Source organism: Chroicocephalus ridibundus, chromosome 18, assembly GCF_963924245.1.
Source record: "Chroicocephalus ridibundus chromosome 18, bChrRid1.1, whole genome shotgun sequence".
Classification (NCBI taxonomy): Eukaryota; Metazoa; Chordata; class Aves; order Charadriiformes; family Laridae; genus Chroicocephalus; species Chroicocephalus ridibundus.
In genome coordinates, this window is record NC_086301.1 from 2,440,656 (window position 1) to 2,458,546 (window position 17,891).

A 17,891-nucleotide genomic window follows, 5' to 3' on the forward strand; every position below is an offset into this window, starting at 1 on the left:
ATGCATGGACTAGATCTGAAAGCTCACCTTCGTTCATGAAAGGCTCTATCACAAATCCTTTTATCAGTACTCCCACTGAAAATATTTACTGGGATGCCGAACGTCCTCTACTGCTATTTTCATGACAACTATGTAATTATTAAAACACTCTGCAAAATTTCACAACCTGTAGGAGTTTTGAGCAAACTTCTACCCATTTGCTAAATCGAAGTTTATAAACAGCTATCACTAAAATTCAACAAACTGACATTCATGCATAATATGAGCTTATTTACTTGCCAAGAGATACGAGATTCAGTACTGAATCTGAGATTCCCTGAATCTTGTTTAGGTGCTCTCCAGCCTTGAATACACAACAAATTTTGACAACAAAAGCATCAACTTTGGAGATGGGAGGGAGGCAGGAAGGAACTCTGCCAAAAGCAACAAGCATGGGAAAACAGAGCCTTTTGCTAGGAAGGAAACTCAGCTACTGGGATTGTCTACAGCCCTTTCAATCTACAACTGAAATTTACCGTTCCACAACTAAGCAGTTCTTTTAAATGTTTCTTTTTCTGGCTTAATATGGGACCAGACATGGGTCCCATGGGACTTCCAGTATTAGTCACCATTTGTAATAATCCAATAGTAAAAAGCAAGATGACAGACAGTATTGCATAGAGACATAAAGTCAGATCAAGTCTGATGCAATTTTTTTTTAGCTTCCCCTATTGCTGCTTTCCCAGGTTGCATTTTTGTTTTTTACTAGAACTGTACAGCAAGCAACATTAATACTGAGGAAGCTGGCTTTATGACTGAACTGAAACTGATTATTTTCAAAATGCAGAATTTCAGGTGGCTGCTACCACTCCCTGGTGCTCCGATCTGTAGCTGTGGCCTTCCACTCCACTCCACTCTTACCAGTGCCTTTGGAGCTCTTCAGAGCCCAGATCCTCCAGTTCCTCGTAGGTCATACTATCACGCTTGCTCCCTTTGCTTAGTTCATATATCATTTGCTTTAGCATTCTTTATTCGTCCTGCCAAGATCCTAAAAGTCCCTCCTACATCCACTGCAGATACCCATTTTGAATACACTCTTTCCATGACACTCCTCAGTATTAATACACAAGGCTCTTATTCATCAGGCTTTTAATAAAAGCCATCGGAGCAAAGTTTTTAGATAACGCCTGTTCACACCATGAATCAAAATACTTGCTCCACTTTAGTGGAGTTTTCTCATGGAATTCAATGAAACCAGCATTTTTCCCTGTTGCTCCCAGAATTACCACTCTACTGCTTAGGCCTCTATTCCACTTGCATTGCAGGCCGCTCTGTATGTTCTCTGTGACAACAAATGCTGTTAATACTAAAGCAGAGAAGATCTCAAGGAGAGAGATCTGATAACAGGGACAAATATTCTTTGGTTTTAAGGCTTTCAGGCAAACTGGCTTCAATTCACTGACTGCTCAGCTATATCTCCAAAGGAAAACACAGAGTGGAGCACTGGCAAGTGACATGCGAAGACTGTCAAGCACAACAACATTGTTTATGTTTGTCCCTGGTCTACTCCTGTGTGGACAATGATTTATCCCTGCCACTTCTTCCACACAGGAACAAACTATGCAGTAGAAGGTTACAGGAAGTGTTTCTTTTCATAAGGTGATAATGCTAGCTTTACCCTTGTAGCTAACCAGGCTCCTGCAGAGTGATACTGCATGCTGGCGTGACTCGAGGAATCCTGTGAAAGTCAATAGTGTTGATAAACAGTAATCAGGCTGTTGATTTAGTACTATCAAGCGCCGAATACCTCAGAGGTATGTTAACACAATGCGGTGCTGATCAGCAGATAGCAAAATTGATAAACAACTGTGGTTAGCAGACACAGTACTGGCACTACTGGTACCGCTTCATTTACTTCTGTTTGTATAGGTTGTGCTACTCAAAGAGCCTGGCTCTCTCATCATACATCATGAGCTATAAAACCACAACAGAACCTTCAGTATCAAAGCAATACAGAGATATTAAACACAAACTTACCAAGCGTAGGTTTAGCTTGGAGTTGTTCTAGAGAAGCTGTATGGAAATTGAACCGGACTACTTATACTGAGCTTAACGGTAAAGGTATTTGCTTGCTTTCCTAACAGAAGGACACAAGAGCTCCAATAGTTCTTTTAATAGAACTCTTCCTGCAACATATATAAAAATGAACATAGGCGGAAGAAGCAGTTTTGGGAACATCAGAACTGAAGAGGCTTCTAGAGCATTTTTTATTCTGTCTTCCAAGATTTTCCAAGCGTCCCTGCCCATGGCAGAGGGGTTAGAACTAGATGATCTTTAAGGTCCCTTCTAACCTGAACCATTCTATGGTTCTATGATTTTCCTTAGTTTGTAATAAGTTACAGAATCAGAATAGTTTGGGTTGGAAGGGCCCTTTAAAGGTCATCTAGTCTAAGCCCCCTGCTGCCATAAACAGTGGCATCTTCCACTAGATCAGGTTGCTCAGAGCCCTGTCCAACCTGACCTGGAACGTCTCCAGGGATGAGGCATCCACCACCTCTCTGGGCAACCTGGACCAGTGTTTCACTACCTTCGTAAAAAATTTCTTCCTAATAGCCAGTCTAAATCTACCCTCTTGTAGTTTAAAACCATTACCTCTTGTCCTGTCACAACAGGCCCTACAAAATGTTTGTCCCCAGCTTTCTTATAAGCCCCCTTTAAGTACTGAAAAGCCAAAATAAGGTCTCCGTGGAGCCTCCCCTTCTCTAGGCTGAACAACCCCAACTCTCTCAGCCTGTCCTCATAGGAGAGGTGTTCCATCCCTCTGATCATTTTTGTGGCTCCTTCTGCAACTGTTTCCACAGGTAAGACATACCACCCACTGCTTTAACACCTATACATGAACCTGCAGGAATGTTTTTGCCTTTTGAGGTTCCTGCTCTCTGTCAAATTTGGTTATGGGCAAGCAACGGGTTCAAAATTTATCTGGGAAACATACACAAACAGCATGATCTCATAGGCCTTTGGCTGTTTTCACTAATCCTTTTAACTTTGAGGTCACTAAAGAGTTCAGCAAGAAGTCTACAAGACTTAGAAAGAGATTCCAAGTCTCTGTGTACCACTGGTTAATTCTTATTACAATGACTACCTCTTTAATAGCTTCCTTACCTCTGATTCCTTACTGCATTGCACTGCGGACTCTACATGGTGTTAAGCAGTACCACTAATATAAACAGGTATTTTTAGTTGTCTTTAATGAAGTGCACTAATTAGGAATAATAGATAATCAAGACTATGCAACCACCCAGCTCTCAGTATGAAAATCTCTACACTGGGTGACATACACTGTTAAGGTAATAAAAACAGTCACTATTCCATTCAGCAGCAATATTACTGTGGGGCATTCATAGTAAATTATATTAAAATATATGGACTTTTTTATGTAGTCCATTGTGTTGGTGGTCCATTTGATTCAGGTAAACAACTGGTAACTGTAGATCAGCCACAGTTACACACACGCAATCAGTGTCATTCTGTCCTCATTTTATCCTTCCTTTTTCTAAAGCTCATTTGTGGTAATCTTTAAGGAACAGCTAGATATGGCAATATAAGTACCTAACCTCACTTAGACCAGTTCCCACTGGTGTTCTTCCACAAAAAAAATGCATCTTTCAAAATATTTGCAGCATGCATAAAGCCGCTCTTTGCACTTAGGAATTTCAAGGTACTGATTATGGAATTTGTCTCTCTTATCAGGGGTTTTAGGGTGTGAAAAAGCATACCAGTTTTACAGGTGAGGACACTGGAACACACAGGTTAATAGAGTAGCCCAAATTCAAGTAACAAATCAGTGACTGACCCAGGCTAAGGCCAAGCATAACTGAACTGCCTGGTCATTCTCTAAACAGCAAACAGAAACCAGTCACTCTGCTGAAAACTTTTGCCTCAGCATTTCCACAGCCTGAAATTCAATGCTGTAATTCTGCTATAAACTTTCTGCCACCTTTAACGCACATCACATACTCTGGGCACATCTCAGTCCAGTGACCCAAATACATCAGGGTATAAGCGGAAGTGCTAAGTCTCATTTCCTTTTGTAAACATTGGCCTTAGGTGTTTTTCCCTCAGGTGTAACTATACAGTCCAGTACTCTGCACATACTTCATCACTGTCTCAACGACTGATCAGAAATTGCCTTTTATTTTAAGTAAATTAATCCTTTTCACTTCTCATCTCACACTAACCATACCCACTGTCTGCATTCACACAAAGCAGGAATAGATACATCTCTTATATCCATGCAGTTTTACCTTTTTTTCTTCCTCCCCAAAATGCTTTTGTTATGAACAAATAGATCTCTGTTGTAGGAAAGGTGATTTGGTCATTAGATAGCCTTGTCATACTCCCTTCAAGCCTACAACTACAGGGCTTATCTGACATCAAATCTGTTAAAGGGATCCTAGTGACAAATAAGGAGCTGCAGCCCATGGCTTCAGTTTGCAAGAAACAATTCATGAGAATCTACTGAATAAAGATGATGATCAGAGCCTTCGGACTTAAGCAAACTGCTTGGTAAAGGGCCTCTGGGGCATAAATAACTTTGAAACAGTTATATTTCATCATTTTTCTTAACAGATTTGTTTTAGACTCATCTTCTAGGCAGCATAGTAGTATTTGGTGGATTGATTACTTTAAAAATCTGACTAGAAATTTGAGGACTTTTAAAAAGATAAACTCTAGTTCAAATATGAATGACTGAGTTTGCTGGAAACAGTGATTGATTAAATCGGATCTACAGTCATGCTAGGTCCTTAGAGATTTATGTATCTGTGTGCTGACTGATAACGATGAGCTGTCATTTTTGTGATGACACTCTTTTCCCTCATCTATTTTTGCATTGTCAACAATCAAACGGGAAACTTAAAAGACAAATATTTAAGCTTCATTCTACCCTTTTAACCCAATGTCCCAAAATTAATTGTACTCCGGATAATTAACATACTTTCTTACAGGAGAACGTCTTACATTGTAAATAGCTGGTACAGGTGGAACCCTCAAGTGGTTAAATCTCCAACATCAGTCCAAGGTCTCTGTATTTGTTCAAAGTCAGAAAATCAGATACCCAATCTCACAGCAATGAACTTTTGGCACTTGTCCATAATCAAAGAAGAGCCCCACTGCCTATCAGTAAGGAGGCTACAATGCCAGAAAGACTATTTGAAGGTCACCCCACAAGAGACCCATAACAGTGTCATGCTCTGCAAGCACATAGAATGCCTGACAGTTGCGTGAACTGTTATGCAATGGCATCCTGGCACATCACCATACTCTGGAGGTGCAAATGGTCAAGGTCAGCTCAGATTCCAAATCTACATAGGAAACACTGCATACAACATTCATGCTATCCTTCCTTTTACATCCTCCTTCAGCTCTGAAACAACTGCAACTTCAGCTGTAATAACAGAGGGGGAAACAACAAAATCTTCTCCATAAAAGAAAGATCCCCCAATTGCTGTACGTCACCTGCCTTTTTCCTATCATAGCTACGCTTTTGTTGTGAATTCTTTTATTCTCTATGAGAAGACTTTTCTTCACACATAATTGGCTTGGCAACCTTGACAATACTTCAGGAGACAGGAAGCAATTTATTCTCTCAGAAGCATTTTGCCATCTGTGTTAGGTGTCATTAAATCTGATCTCTCCGTTCACTTATCTTGAATTTGTCAGATTTTCAACATCCTCTTAGTACTGTAGGTAAACATCAATCTTTATCTCTGAACTGCAGCTCCTATTCAGGTGCCACCCTCATAAATCTTCATATCAGATTCACACAAGTACATGCACGTAATATTTGTAAGCACAGCTCTAGAAAGCATGACCTGCTTGGAAATACACAAGATTTCAATTCCTAAGAAAGTGAAACTCTGCCTATCCAGGCTGGATTTACAGTTAGCTATTTGGTGAATGTGAGCATGTGAGAGCCACTTCAAAAAGAAACATGAACAAATCTGAACAGCAAAAGACAGAATAGAGTCTTTAAGTATGACTGATCAATATAAGAGAAGCTTCCTGTTTAGGATTAGGATTTTTGGTTTTTTACTATTATCTTTACATGCTTGATTTCATAACACATAATAATTTTATTTATCGTTACCAAAAGTAGCTCAAGAGCAAGGATATCTTAGAACTAAATGGCATGATCCTTGCAAGGCTGTTACCTTTAGTCCCTCTCTGAGCAATAGAATTATAGAACTTATGCTGTTGAGACAGTGCTTGACTGGGTGGAACAGCAACACTTGGCTTGCATCTGATAGTCTTGTGACAGCATAGACAAGTTTTATTAGGCAAATCCACGTATGAAAGGTTGATACACATTGATACTAGAAAGAGTAGCTAAGGATGCACTCTGTACAAGCACTAATACAACACTGGCTGCTGGGGTTTGGGCATAGGGACGCGCACACAGGGAACAGGCTGCAGAAAATGGCCAGCCTGGTATACTCTCCCTGTCACTGCTAGATGGATCTGACCCAGTACGGAATTCCTCATGAGTCTGTGTACTTGTCTAGGAGTATGTGGTATGTGTCTTATAAACCTGGAAAATGGTTCCTTCATTCTGTCTTTGATCTGCAGTTTTAAACCTTCTATTTCTTCCATTTTTCATGGTAATGAACACCAGTATTCTTTAGTTATGAATTTTTGCTGAAAAAATAGCATGCATTAACAGTACAAACCACAATAAAAGGCACCTACTAATGCATACTGGACTTTTTCATGTAACATAGGACTTAAAAACAGTGTTGTGTATTTCAGCAATCTGCTCTTATCTTTAGAAATCCAATTGTATTATATTGTTGGAGAAAATTACCTGTGCGGGGAGATCAGCATTATTTGTTAGAGTACATAAATTATTATGGTTACCTCTTTTTGTTTCCGTTTTGCTTTCTACACTTGTGCCTTCAAATGATGTTAAGCCATTTCTTAAGAACTCAAGAATTAATAGCATCCATGAAAGCCATTTCAAAGAAGTTAAAGATTTAGATAGGATACTGGATGCTTGGTCCATTGGGCTTCCTCAATTTTTAATTATTTTACTGTTGGTTTAGTTGTCCCACTTTTTGGAGTGTTGGAATGGCCAGGATTCAATTAAGCACAAAGCAATCGCTAGTCTCTTATTCTCTCTTTCCCCCTCCACCTTGTTTCTACTTTGCAATTGCTGATTTACCAGAATCATTATGGATCAAAGGTAATAGTTTTTAACCTAAGAACAATGTTAAGATTTCGCATTCCAGAGAAATGGATTTTACGAACGTTACTGGTGTTTAAGGAGAAAATGTGCCAGCCCTCAAAAAAAAATGCCAGCCACAGAATTCAAAGAGGACTGAAATTGGACTCGTTACCAGAGGACTGAGATTATAGAATGGAGTGATCTTTATCTTCTTAACATTTGCCTGAATCTGCACATTAAAAAAATATGATCATTTGCAGCATTGTGTTCAGCTGAATAAACTCTGTGTTTGTGCAATCTGCAAATATTGGCTCTCAACATTTGCGGTATTTTATTTCTCAATCTCATTACCCCCTTTAGAATAATCTTGACTTTAGAAAGGTATAATTTTTTGAACATACATCATTTAAATGGAATCTGTTTTCCTATTAAAAATGGAACCAGACTAAGATTTCAGACCCATTTGCAATTTGAGAAATGCAAGCTCCCTGCCAGAGCCACTGCAACTTCTGCTGTGCATCTAGCAATATGAGGTAGTCTCTAATTTGTACCTCTAAAAATCCTTTAGAAGGGATACCCGCTTCAGAGCTATAATTAATCCATTCTTCTAAAATTACCAACAGAATTCAATCTGCCTGGCTCCACAGAGCCACATGGATCTTTTGTTATAATAGTAATATGAGCAAAGGAGATTACCGTGAGAGAGGTACTGATAAAGGAAAGGTATGAGTGTGTTAGAAACAAACCTGACCCACTTCATGAACTGAATGCTGATCAGCCAGTTCTGACGTCAATGCATATTTTACTGTCCACCAGCAAGACAAACCAGCACTACAGCCTACTTCAAAATAACAGTCTCTCCTACCTTATCTGGTTCAAACACAGTAGCTTTACCACCAAGATGGCATGATTTCTGCAGACATCTATAAGGCATCGCAATCTGGCAGTTTTGTGGGGCTGGAAATATACAGAGAGAGGCTCACTATCCCATCCTCAGTTCAAAGCTGTATTTAATTTTCACAAATGCACAGATGTTTCCCTGTACAGACAATGCGCAAGTTTTATTTGATGACAGCATAGCGTATCAGTGATCAGTAACTGAAATCCAGTCCCTATGATCCCTTCAAAAACCAGCAAAATGTAAAGGGTACGTGAACAATCCAGCTATCTACAGGCACTAACTTTGAGAAGAACAAACAAGGTTTACCTTGTTAGTGCTAAAAACACTTCGATGTCAAACCTGATGGAGACTGCTTGGTATGGCGTTCTTGAGCCGCAGCCTTCTTAGTGGACATTTTATCTGACTAATGCCTTCTTTTACGTTACTTATGCTAAAATTTAAGCTTGAGGTTTTTGCTCCCAACTACCTAGCTCTTCTAGAAAATAATAGTTTATCAAAGCTCTTGCCTCAAGGTCTTTACACATCCTCTGTTTCTTGTCTAGTTACTAAGACTGAAAGATCCTTTGAGTTCTATCTATCTTCTTTCTTTTAGAGCAATATTAACACAAAACTGTTACATTTCAGTCCAGCCTCCTTGTTTAAGCATACAAGGTGCAGTCTCATGAGCTCAAGTTTTAGGAACACTGATTTTTGAATCTTAGTTTATCCTCCTGGTAGCTGAGATACAGAAGTAACTTTATGCATGTTTCTGTATTTGACTAAAAAAATGTTGTATTTTAAAGAGTAAAAGCGTCAATAAAAGTCTCAGAAGTATAAGAATGAATCAAGCAGTCCACTGGAAGTTAGGAAGAGCCTGGAATGGCCACGAGCATTTATGTGGATTTCATAGCTGCCCGGAGTGATCAGCAAGGGACAGCCCTGTGTACAGTGCTGGGGTCCAATGCAAACACTGACAGAGCAGAGCTTTCTGTCAAAATAATCCATCAATTACTGTGTTGTCTTTCAATTGCTTGATTAATTTGAATTAGAGAGTAATTCTAGCTATCAGAGTTGGGATCCTGGCTGCCCTTTGTTCTTCCACAGTTAAATAAATGAACCATGAAGAATACGAACCACTGGTAGAGACTGTTCTTGGGGATCTGCACAGCACCAGGTAACTCCAAAAGCACAGATAAACCATTCTGTGGAATTCCTCTATCTCTTTAATAGAGAAAAATAAAACAACTGACTCGTCATAAATCACTACAAACTTTCTAGCGGTCATAACTTTCCTCCAGCTACTTTATCACCAAAGCTGGACATGGGAATTGCTATCAATCTGATAAAGTTTGACAAAGATACCTGAAAAAATCATACCATAAGAATCACTGCCAGTTAACATGATCGTTTACATACAGACCGCCTACAATTAACTTTCAGTAATACATAGGTAGAGCACAAGAGCAGCTAAGAGGAGGAAAGAGACAGCAGCAGCTGATAGAATCTAGTAACTACCATTCATCAATGCTTTTATTTGAGTCCGTGGAGAACCTATGCATTGAAATTCCCTGCGACACAACAGTTCATGTCTCTAACCTTTCTTCGGTTAACGGGTCTCCCGAGATGCCTCTGAAGTAGTGTTTTTGTAAGCCTGTGTCATGCTTGCACTGCAGTGTTCAGGGAGGCAGGGAACTTGCATCCCCGCAGTGCTAAGGACATCACGAAAAGAATACCTCTGAATACGGTCCCTCTCCAGTGCAGCTGAGGCCCCTGAGGAGCACTGAATAACTATGCCAGGCTGAACGTGACAGGTTACAGTGCAGAACACTGATGTAGACGAAAAGAAATTAGAAGGGATAGAATATGGTGGTGAAAATGGGGAGAAGAGTGGCAGATCCAGAAGTCAAGGAAAGAAAGCATAGATGAACAATAGCACAAAAATTCCCTTATATTTAGTTCAGTTACTCAGGGTAAGTGGGGTCCATGTGGCTTGCAGCCCTTAGACACAGTACTTACTGAAGCCATATATTGTCCTGGTAAATACAACTGTATGTCAGTCAAATCTCCAGGTGCTATGACTGTGAGTAGCTGCTAGAAATAAATGCAAGTTTGAAATCAGAAGTGAGAAAAGAAGAAATATTCTACAAATGGTAGTGCTGATGAACTCGCTAGATTAAAGCTCAACACAGTATTAAACCCTTTCACTGTCAAATTTACAGCCTTATTACCAACAGCTGTGAGCAAACACTACAATGATCCTACTAGTTTTCAGAATTTTGAGATATTGCCACCAATTCAATCTCGATGTTATTAGTTATTATAATTGGGCCACTTCATTATCTCCATCCCAATTGTTTTGTTAGCTTTCTTCATTTATCAAATGCCATAAAAATAAGAACTTATACCAGAACTGCATCTCCCTGCTACAACAGTTGCAAAACCCTTTTACTTCATCTGATGGTAGCTTTTAATATTTCTACAGTTCAACATTAATACAAAAGCCCATAATAGAATAGAGAAAATTAAAAGATAACCATAAACAGTTTAATATCAAATGAAATGAAAAAGACTGCAAAGACTCTGCAATTAATTTATATAAAGTGTTAAATAACAATTTTTACAGCTTTTATAAGCCTGCTGTAAAATTCCCACTCTGAGATGCTAAAGAGCCATGAAATACAGAGAACATGCCAAAGAGCAGATTAATAGGCTTCCCTCTCTAGCTTCAGAGAATCCGTTTTCCACACTGTTCCTTCTCCGCCTTGCATTCAGATTTGATAACAAGCAGTAGCCTAATACTCTATGAAAGTCATGGTTCTGTAACTCATAGCTGTATTTTCCTTTTCCTCAATTTTAATTTATCTGTTACTTCACCTTTCTGTAAACTCTTAAACCATGTGAAAAAGGAGCTTTAGGTACAAAGGTGGCAGGTAAAGGAATGAAGAAATAAACGTTTTAAATATATAGACAAAACCAAAGGTCAATACAAAAGCAACACATAGATCCAGGATCTGGGAAAGCTGCTCCATTAATACATACATTGATAAGAAATCCTTCTTAGTGCATCAGTAAAATCCCTTTTCATAAGCAAAGATAACCTATGTTGTTTTGGTTTGGTTTTTTTTTTGATAAAGGAACCCATAGTAATTGCTAACTTTAAAGAGGATAAAATTATTGCTCAAGAAATAGTTTTCATCTCAAAGGTCAGTGCTTATTTTAAAAGACTGTAGATTTCCCGTTCTGATAAAGATGATTTTAAAGGATTTAAAACATTTTTGCTGAGGGTGAAGTTAATCCCCAGAATTAATAGCCTAGTCTTCCCAATGTTCGGCATAGTATTGCAGAGAAAGGGGTGAATCCTTGTGACACAGATGGTAACCAGCTAAACAGCTGTTAACTTTTCCCTTAAAAATCTTTAAGAACACTGTCTCCATACTCCATAGACAAAAAGGAGCACATCTTTTGAAGAGCTGCTGGCACACTTAAAGCTTTTCTGCAATTTTATCCTTACAGAAAGCATCAGAGATCAAGATACATTTCCAGTTCATCCATTTCAGAAATGCCAGAGAGGAAATCCAGGGGTAAAATAATCCAGCAGTGATTTACAACTCAGAAATGTTTTATCACTTTACCTTTCTCAGCTGGATTGGCTATCTATTGGCACTTCCTTCTCAGAACTAGCAAGCTTACTCCTATACAAACCAGCTTCTTACGGCTGTTAGCCTTCCTTTCCTGCTCCCATATTACCCACGACTGAAGTTCAACAGTCCTCCAAATCAAGATGTTATCTAGCTTTCCCATTTCAAGTGTCGCTGGGCTAAAGTCAGTACGGAAGGATTTGTGGAATTGTAACGAGTTGACAACCGACAAAATGATTTCCATTGCTAGCAACATCTGCTGTGTCTAAATTTATAATTAAAATGAAATCATGCATGCAAAAAGAAAAAAAAAATCAATAAGCTTCCATTTTGAGTTTTTCTAATGTTGAAAGAAGTTATTTGATTAACTGTTTTAACCTGAACATCTGGCAGCATTATAGACACGTTGTAACACCCACAAAAAAAGACTAGAACTCTAAAAATTATTTCCTTTTTCCTGAAAGTATAATAGAGCTAATTTAGGAATTATTTTAGCTACATCTACTGTGATATCCATAATGCAAAAATATTATGTGTATTACCTCTCCGATTTTCTGTACCTTAAGCACAGCAGGATATCTTGGGCAGCAACAACTGAATTACTGGAACAGCCTCCATAAAAATAAGGTGTTACTGAATATCATCTACATTCTGAGTACCTGCTATTTTGATGTTCATGTTGTTGTCAAGCAAAAGATTTTCAGCCTTCAGGTCACGGTGAACAATCTTTCGACCATGGCAATACTCCACTGCTGAGAGGATCTGCCAGAATTTGCGCCTGGCCTCAGACTCACTTAGACGGCCATGGCTGGCGAGGTAATCTGTTAAAATAAAGCAAGTTTAAATGAATTAGACAGCAAGCAACAACCCTGAAACAAAATGATTTCTCTCAAATAATTAGCACTAGGAAACTCAATTAGTATTTCAGCCAATCCCAGTGTCTAACCCATTATTCCCACACCCTCCCCTCCAAAAGAATGGAAAAAAAGTAAGAAAAAGCTGCTGCGTAGTGAAACTCTACTCTCTCTTCCTTCTTTTATAGTTTCCCGACTATTCTGATAAATATTTTCATATAACACAAGTCCTGTGGAATGGGGAATACTTGGAATAACTGGCTTCACCATCATGAGGTACTTTAAGCTTTAACCTCTTATCAGTTCACAGAAGCTTCACGCCACACAGAAGCTGTGTAGTGGCTAAACGTTATTTTTTCTCTGGAAATAAAACAAGTACTCATAAGGCACCCATCCTGACCTCCCTCTCATCTTCATTGCATCACAAGCAGAAAGAACATTTTGTTTGCGTATTTGATTATGCTGTAAAAAGTAATGTTACCCCTGAAACAAATGATAGCTCTGATGAAACTGAAGACTTCATTTGTCCTCGGGAACAACAACAAGTGAAGCAGCAGCTGTGTGAGTCCTGAGAGAAACAGTTTCTATAACCAATTCTTTCTCTTATGAGGCATAAAATCAAAGAATCAACTGTTAGGATGGTTTTAGAATTGTCTTCAAGATCCTACAAAGAATGCAGTTAACGGACAAGGTGCAGCAAACACATATAGTTATTGTACTCAGTGATCACAGGCAAGGACTAAGCCTATAGACATGTAGCAATCTCCAGTCACTTACTGCATCACAACTAGTACTGAAGTTACACAAAAAAACAGTGACCAAGAACTAAACTACTGGAGCTGCCTCCAGCCCCTTCTAATTATCATTAATAGAGAAAGTCCCATGAAGAGGAATCATCATTTACAGACATATTCATACACAAACATTTCTGTCTATATGCAGTTAACAGGTTAAAACAGTGGCTTCTGCAAGTTGAAAACTGAACATGATGTAATGGAGGTTTTGAGCCTACTTCCGTTTGTAAGAATCTCTGACAAAATCCTTAAGTAAAATGATTAACCAAATCTTCTAAGCTAGTTCTGTAATCTCAGTGATTCAAAAAGGATCATCTTGCCCAACACAATGCCAAAGCAGAATACTTGGCTTTGTTAGGCTGTGGTTTTTCTTTTTTGGTTGTTTTTGGTTTCGTTTTTTTTTTAATAAAACATTGTTTATGGGCTTTATAGGTGCTTGCAACATTTTCATTTAAGCTTTTCTGCTTTCTTTATGATAAGCAGAGAAGGCCTGAGCAGCTCACATTAAGCACACTCTAAAACCTGAAAACACATTTCCAGTAAAACTTCACCAACAGCGCACTTCTGCTTCATTGTTACTACAGATAAGGACAGAGGAATATCTTGTTCACAAGAAGGGGTCACAGACCCGCCCAAAAGTTATGAGAATTTTTGCAAATATTCAGAAAAACATGAAAAGGAAATTACTTGTTGTTGGATCATATAAAACTGACCACTTCACTGACCTTGCATTCTTACACAAGTTCTCTGCTCTAGCGAGTACACTGAGCGAGTACACTGCCATGAAGTGCTCCAGACAGTGTCATATCAAAGTGACTTCTGAATTATATTTTCACTCATATGGTTTAAATAAACAAATGCAATCATCAATACACCATCTTCTTAATATGCTCAATAAAACAGGCTTATTTCAAAAATGTTTTATAGGGAGATCATTTAGGAAAAAGTTCTATACCCCATTACTGAGGTAACTTAAGTTTGTTTTACTTGTGGTGAGACTGAAAAGATTTCATGCACTGCTCCTACTACCTCCCAAGCACATTCTGCAAGCACAGAGGTGGCTGCTCCTGAACCATCTGAATCATCAGACTAGATGCCTCAGTTGCAGTATATTCAATTCAGCATCCCTCAAAAAACATTTGTAAGCAAAGCACATTAGGTCTGATCTCTGGAACCTGCAGATCTAAAAACTCTCCTTAGAGCCTCTAACCTGAGTCTTAATGCACTTTCAGCTGCTTTAACTTGGCAAAGCACAAGAACAAACAAAAGCCTGTCAGTAATGGGAGATCATAATATTTGCAAGCTAAATATCATTCAGTCACAAAGTGACTGACAAATCATATGATATCAAGGTGAAGTCAGATATCAAAGGCACAAAGCTAAACTACACTGAATGCAAGCCAGCCCTTTAAGCTGTTAATCCATCATTTGTTAACAATGCAGCAAACAAGTTAATGAATCCAAGCTGTCATTTGCTTTTATGGCTCTAGCACCTCTGGATTTACTTAAAGATTACAAAACACCTTGGCCTTAAGTATTCCATCAAGTCTAGCAGTCTGCATGGAATAGGTCATTTATTCTGAAATAGACCGCTTTCTCTCCGGGAGAAGTAGAGCATACCAGTCTATCCAAATAGGTGAATGTACATGCAAGGATACTGTTTGTGCATTAACTAGCTTGCAAATAGGAAAGGTGAGATACAGGCAGCATGCCAGCCCCTGGATTACAGAAACCAATTTAGACAGCTGAAATTTGCTAGAGACATTCCACCACAATAGCTAGAATCTGGACACTGTTCGAATATGTGTGTATATACTTCTGGAGCCAAGAACCATCACTCTATAGTTTTTACTGCAGATACCTAGAGCAAAGCATCCTGTTGTACCTTGCGAAGATCGATACAGTAAAGCTACCTATGCTTTCACAAACATATCCTCTGACAAATCTTACCCTCATGTCATACCCTCTGGCTATGTGTTTCTACAGTAGGTTTTTTTCATTTTTCTATAATAAAATAGAAACCAGAAGCTATCTTAGACTGAGCTGGATTCACAGCAGAATGCAGCAGGACTTCGGGCACAAGGCAGCTTCCTGTCCAGCCTTTTCAGTAGTTCCAAGTACATTTGTTTACTGGACAACTGAGAGGTTAAGATGGTGTTTACTTCACAACATACGACTCTGAGACATTGTCTGGCAAACCCAGTGGTCAATGCTTTTCATTTACAATACTATCCTTCATTTAGATAGACAATTGTACACATTTTTAATTTGGTATGTTAAGGCTCTGTTAAAGCGGCCCACACATACCCACGTGAGTACAGTGAAGGTTAATGAAGATAATTAAGGGACCAGAGTGCTTGTGATACAAGGGGAGGCCGAAAGAGCTGTGGGTGTGTTCAGCCTAGGGAAAACATGGTGCAGAAGGAAATCTCATTGTCTGTATATGTACTGGACTGAAGGAAGACAACAAAGCCAAATTCTTCTCAGCAAAAGGCACCAACTGAAACACAGGAAATTCAATTTAAACCTAAGAAAGAGTTTGGGTTTGGTTTTTTTTGTGCAGGTAGTCAAATGCTGCAACAGAGCAGGTAGAGATTGTACTCTCCCTCCATGCTCCTGAGCAACCTGCTCTGGTTGACCCTGCTGAGCCACAGGGCTGGAGTACACATTCTCTACAAATCCCTTCCAGCCTCAACTATTCTGTGATCTGGGTTCAGTGTAAGGCAGTCAAGACACCACTCATCCAGTTCAAGCATGGTAAGGAACAAATTATCCCATATTAAGGGACACATCATATTTCTAGTCTTACAAATGCCTATTAACAGAAGCAATCAGTGAGAATTTCAGCTAAGGAAATCAACATTGAACATTAAAAAGAATCTTCGTAATTAAAAAAAACAACCCTCAGATCCTGAATAGCTTCATCTAGGAAGGTTACTGAATCTCTCTCTCAGGACGTTTTCAAGAATGGTGCAGCTGACCTGCACCAAGGCTGAGACAAAGCAGAGAGCTGCTCAAGCCCATTCTAGTCCAGCTTTCTGCATCTGTGCTCAAAACATGTATGTAATTGTCCAGGACTGCTAGGTAAACTGCTAGGTAAAACTAGGCTTTTGAAAGTACAGATATAATTAAATGCTAATAGTTTTTAAATCAAAGCGATGTCTGATTGTCTCCTTCATGTGAAAGCATTTCTGGAGATACTTCAAGTTTATTCTTCACTGGAACAGGCACAAAATGCTGAGAAGTTGATGTTGTAAGCACAGTGGTTTATGCTATCAAACATGCCTCCTTAAAGTTTAGTATTTATGCTGAAATACTCTAAAAAAAACTTGTAAGACCATCTTCTATATCACCAGAGCTGGGATACTGCAATATCACAAAGGACTAATTATGAAGGGAATCTCATTCTCAGCAAAAACTGGTTTGAGGACAAGAGAACATGACTTTGGCTTCCCGAATGAATAGAGCAAAATCCAGAACAGAATTTAGGTCATTTGGTTAAACTGTTCTGAGTGTTTCTCTTAACTCATGCAAAGTGTCAATAAAATTAATACCACTTATTTTTTCCTTTGCACAACCAATTACTGTACTTATTTAATGTAGGAGTGTTTTCACATGTAGCTGCTGTTTCATGTAAGAAATGTTTTTCCAAACATTTACCAGCCTCTCTGCAAGTCCAGTACTTTGCTATTCCAAAAATCAGATTTACACTGAGATCTACTTCTCGGGGATGTTTGATTTTGTGTATGTAGAAGATAAGACCCACCTGACTGCCTGGGCTGAACTATTTTCCCATACAAGCATTGGGCACACACTGTGAATGCATAAGAGCCACTAGCAAAAACAGGCTTAAGTCCCAAGGTACCCTTTGGGACAAGGGAGGCAGAGCATAAACAGGAGTGATTAAAGGAGCTCATTTTGCATTTCTGTGCATTAATGTCATTCCACAAGAGTTATTTTTTAATGTGGTGGTGGACGGCCTGATTGGCATCTGGCAAGATGAAGAAATATACATTTTTTTTGCATCGTGAATGCTTCTGAAAAATCTCAGAATACTCTTATGGTTCTTCACAGTAAAACAGAGATTCCTGTGTAAGAGTAGGAGTATTGGCGTGATAATATAGCCTGAGAGTACCCCATTATTTCCTGTAGGTTCTCTAAAAGGCAGCAAGGTTCTCACAACCTAATGCCTGATTGCAAAACAGACTGAAGGTTGTAAGGAACAGCTAAACAATCAGGAAAGTCAACTATGGGATGTAAGATAACAAAGTCAGCATGCAAACGCAGTGAAGGTCGTCTTCCCAGGCACCACGTCTGGCAGTTGAAATGTTTGCCTCTTAACTATTCCTTAGTCTTCCTCTTGTTCACATTTCTTGCATGAGGTACTAGAAAAATACATACATAGGTACAGTGACCCTGTCACAGTTACAAATCTTAAGTTAAACATAAATCACACAAGCTGATAGTTTGATCATGTTTACTGTTTTTAAAATGCACATGTAGTATGTCGGACAGCAAGCA

At 38.9% G+C, this 17,891-nt stretch overlaps 1 protein-coding gene across 2 annotated transcripts in view; it reads right to left on the reverse strand.

Moving 5' to 3' along the window:
- SIK2 (salt inducible kinase 2) overlaps nt 1–17,891 on the reverse strand; it is a 57,582-nt gene that overhangs the window by 19,976 nt on the left and 19,715 nt on the right. For both annotated transcript variants that reach the window (XM_063355174.1, XM_063355173.1), the window contains exon 4: nt 12,382–12,543. In XM_063355174.1, coding sequence (XP_063211244.1) covers nt 12,382–12,543 — 162 coding nt within the window. The remainder of the gene's footprint in view (nt 1–12,381; nt 12,544–17,891) is intronic.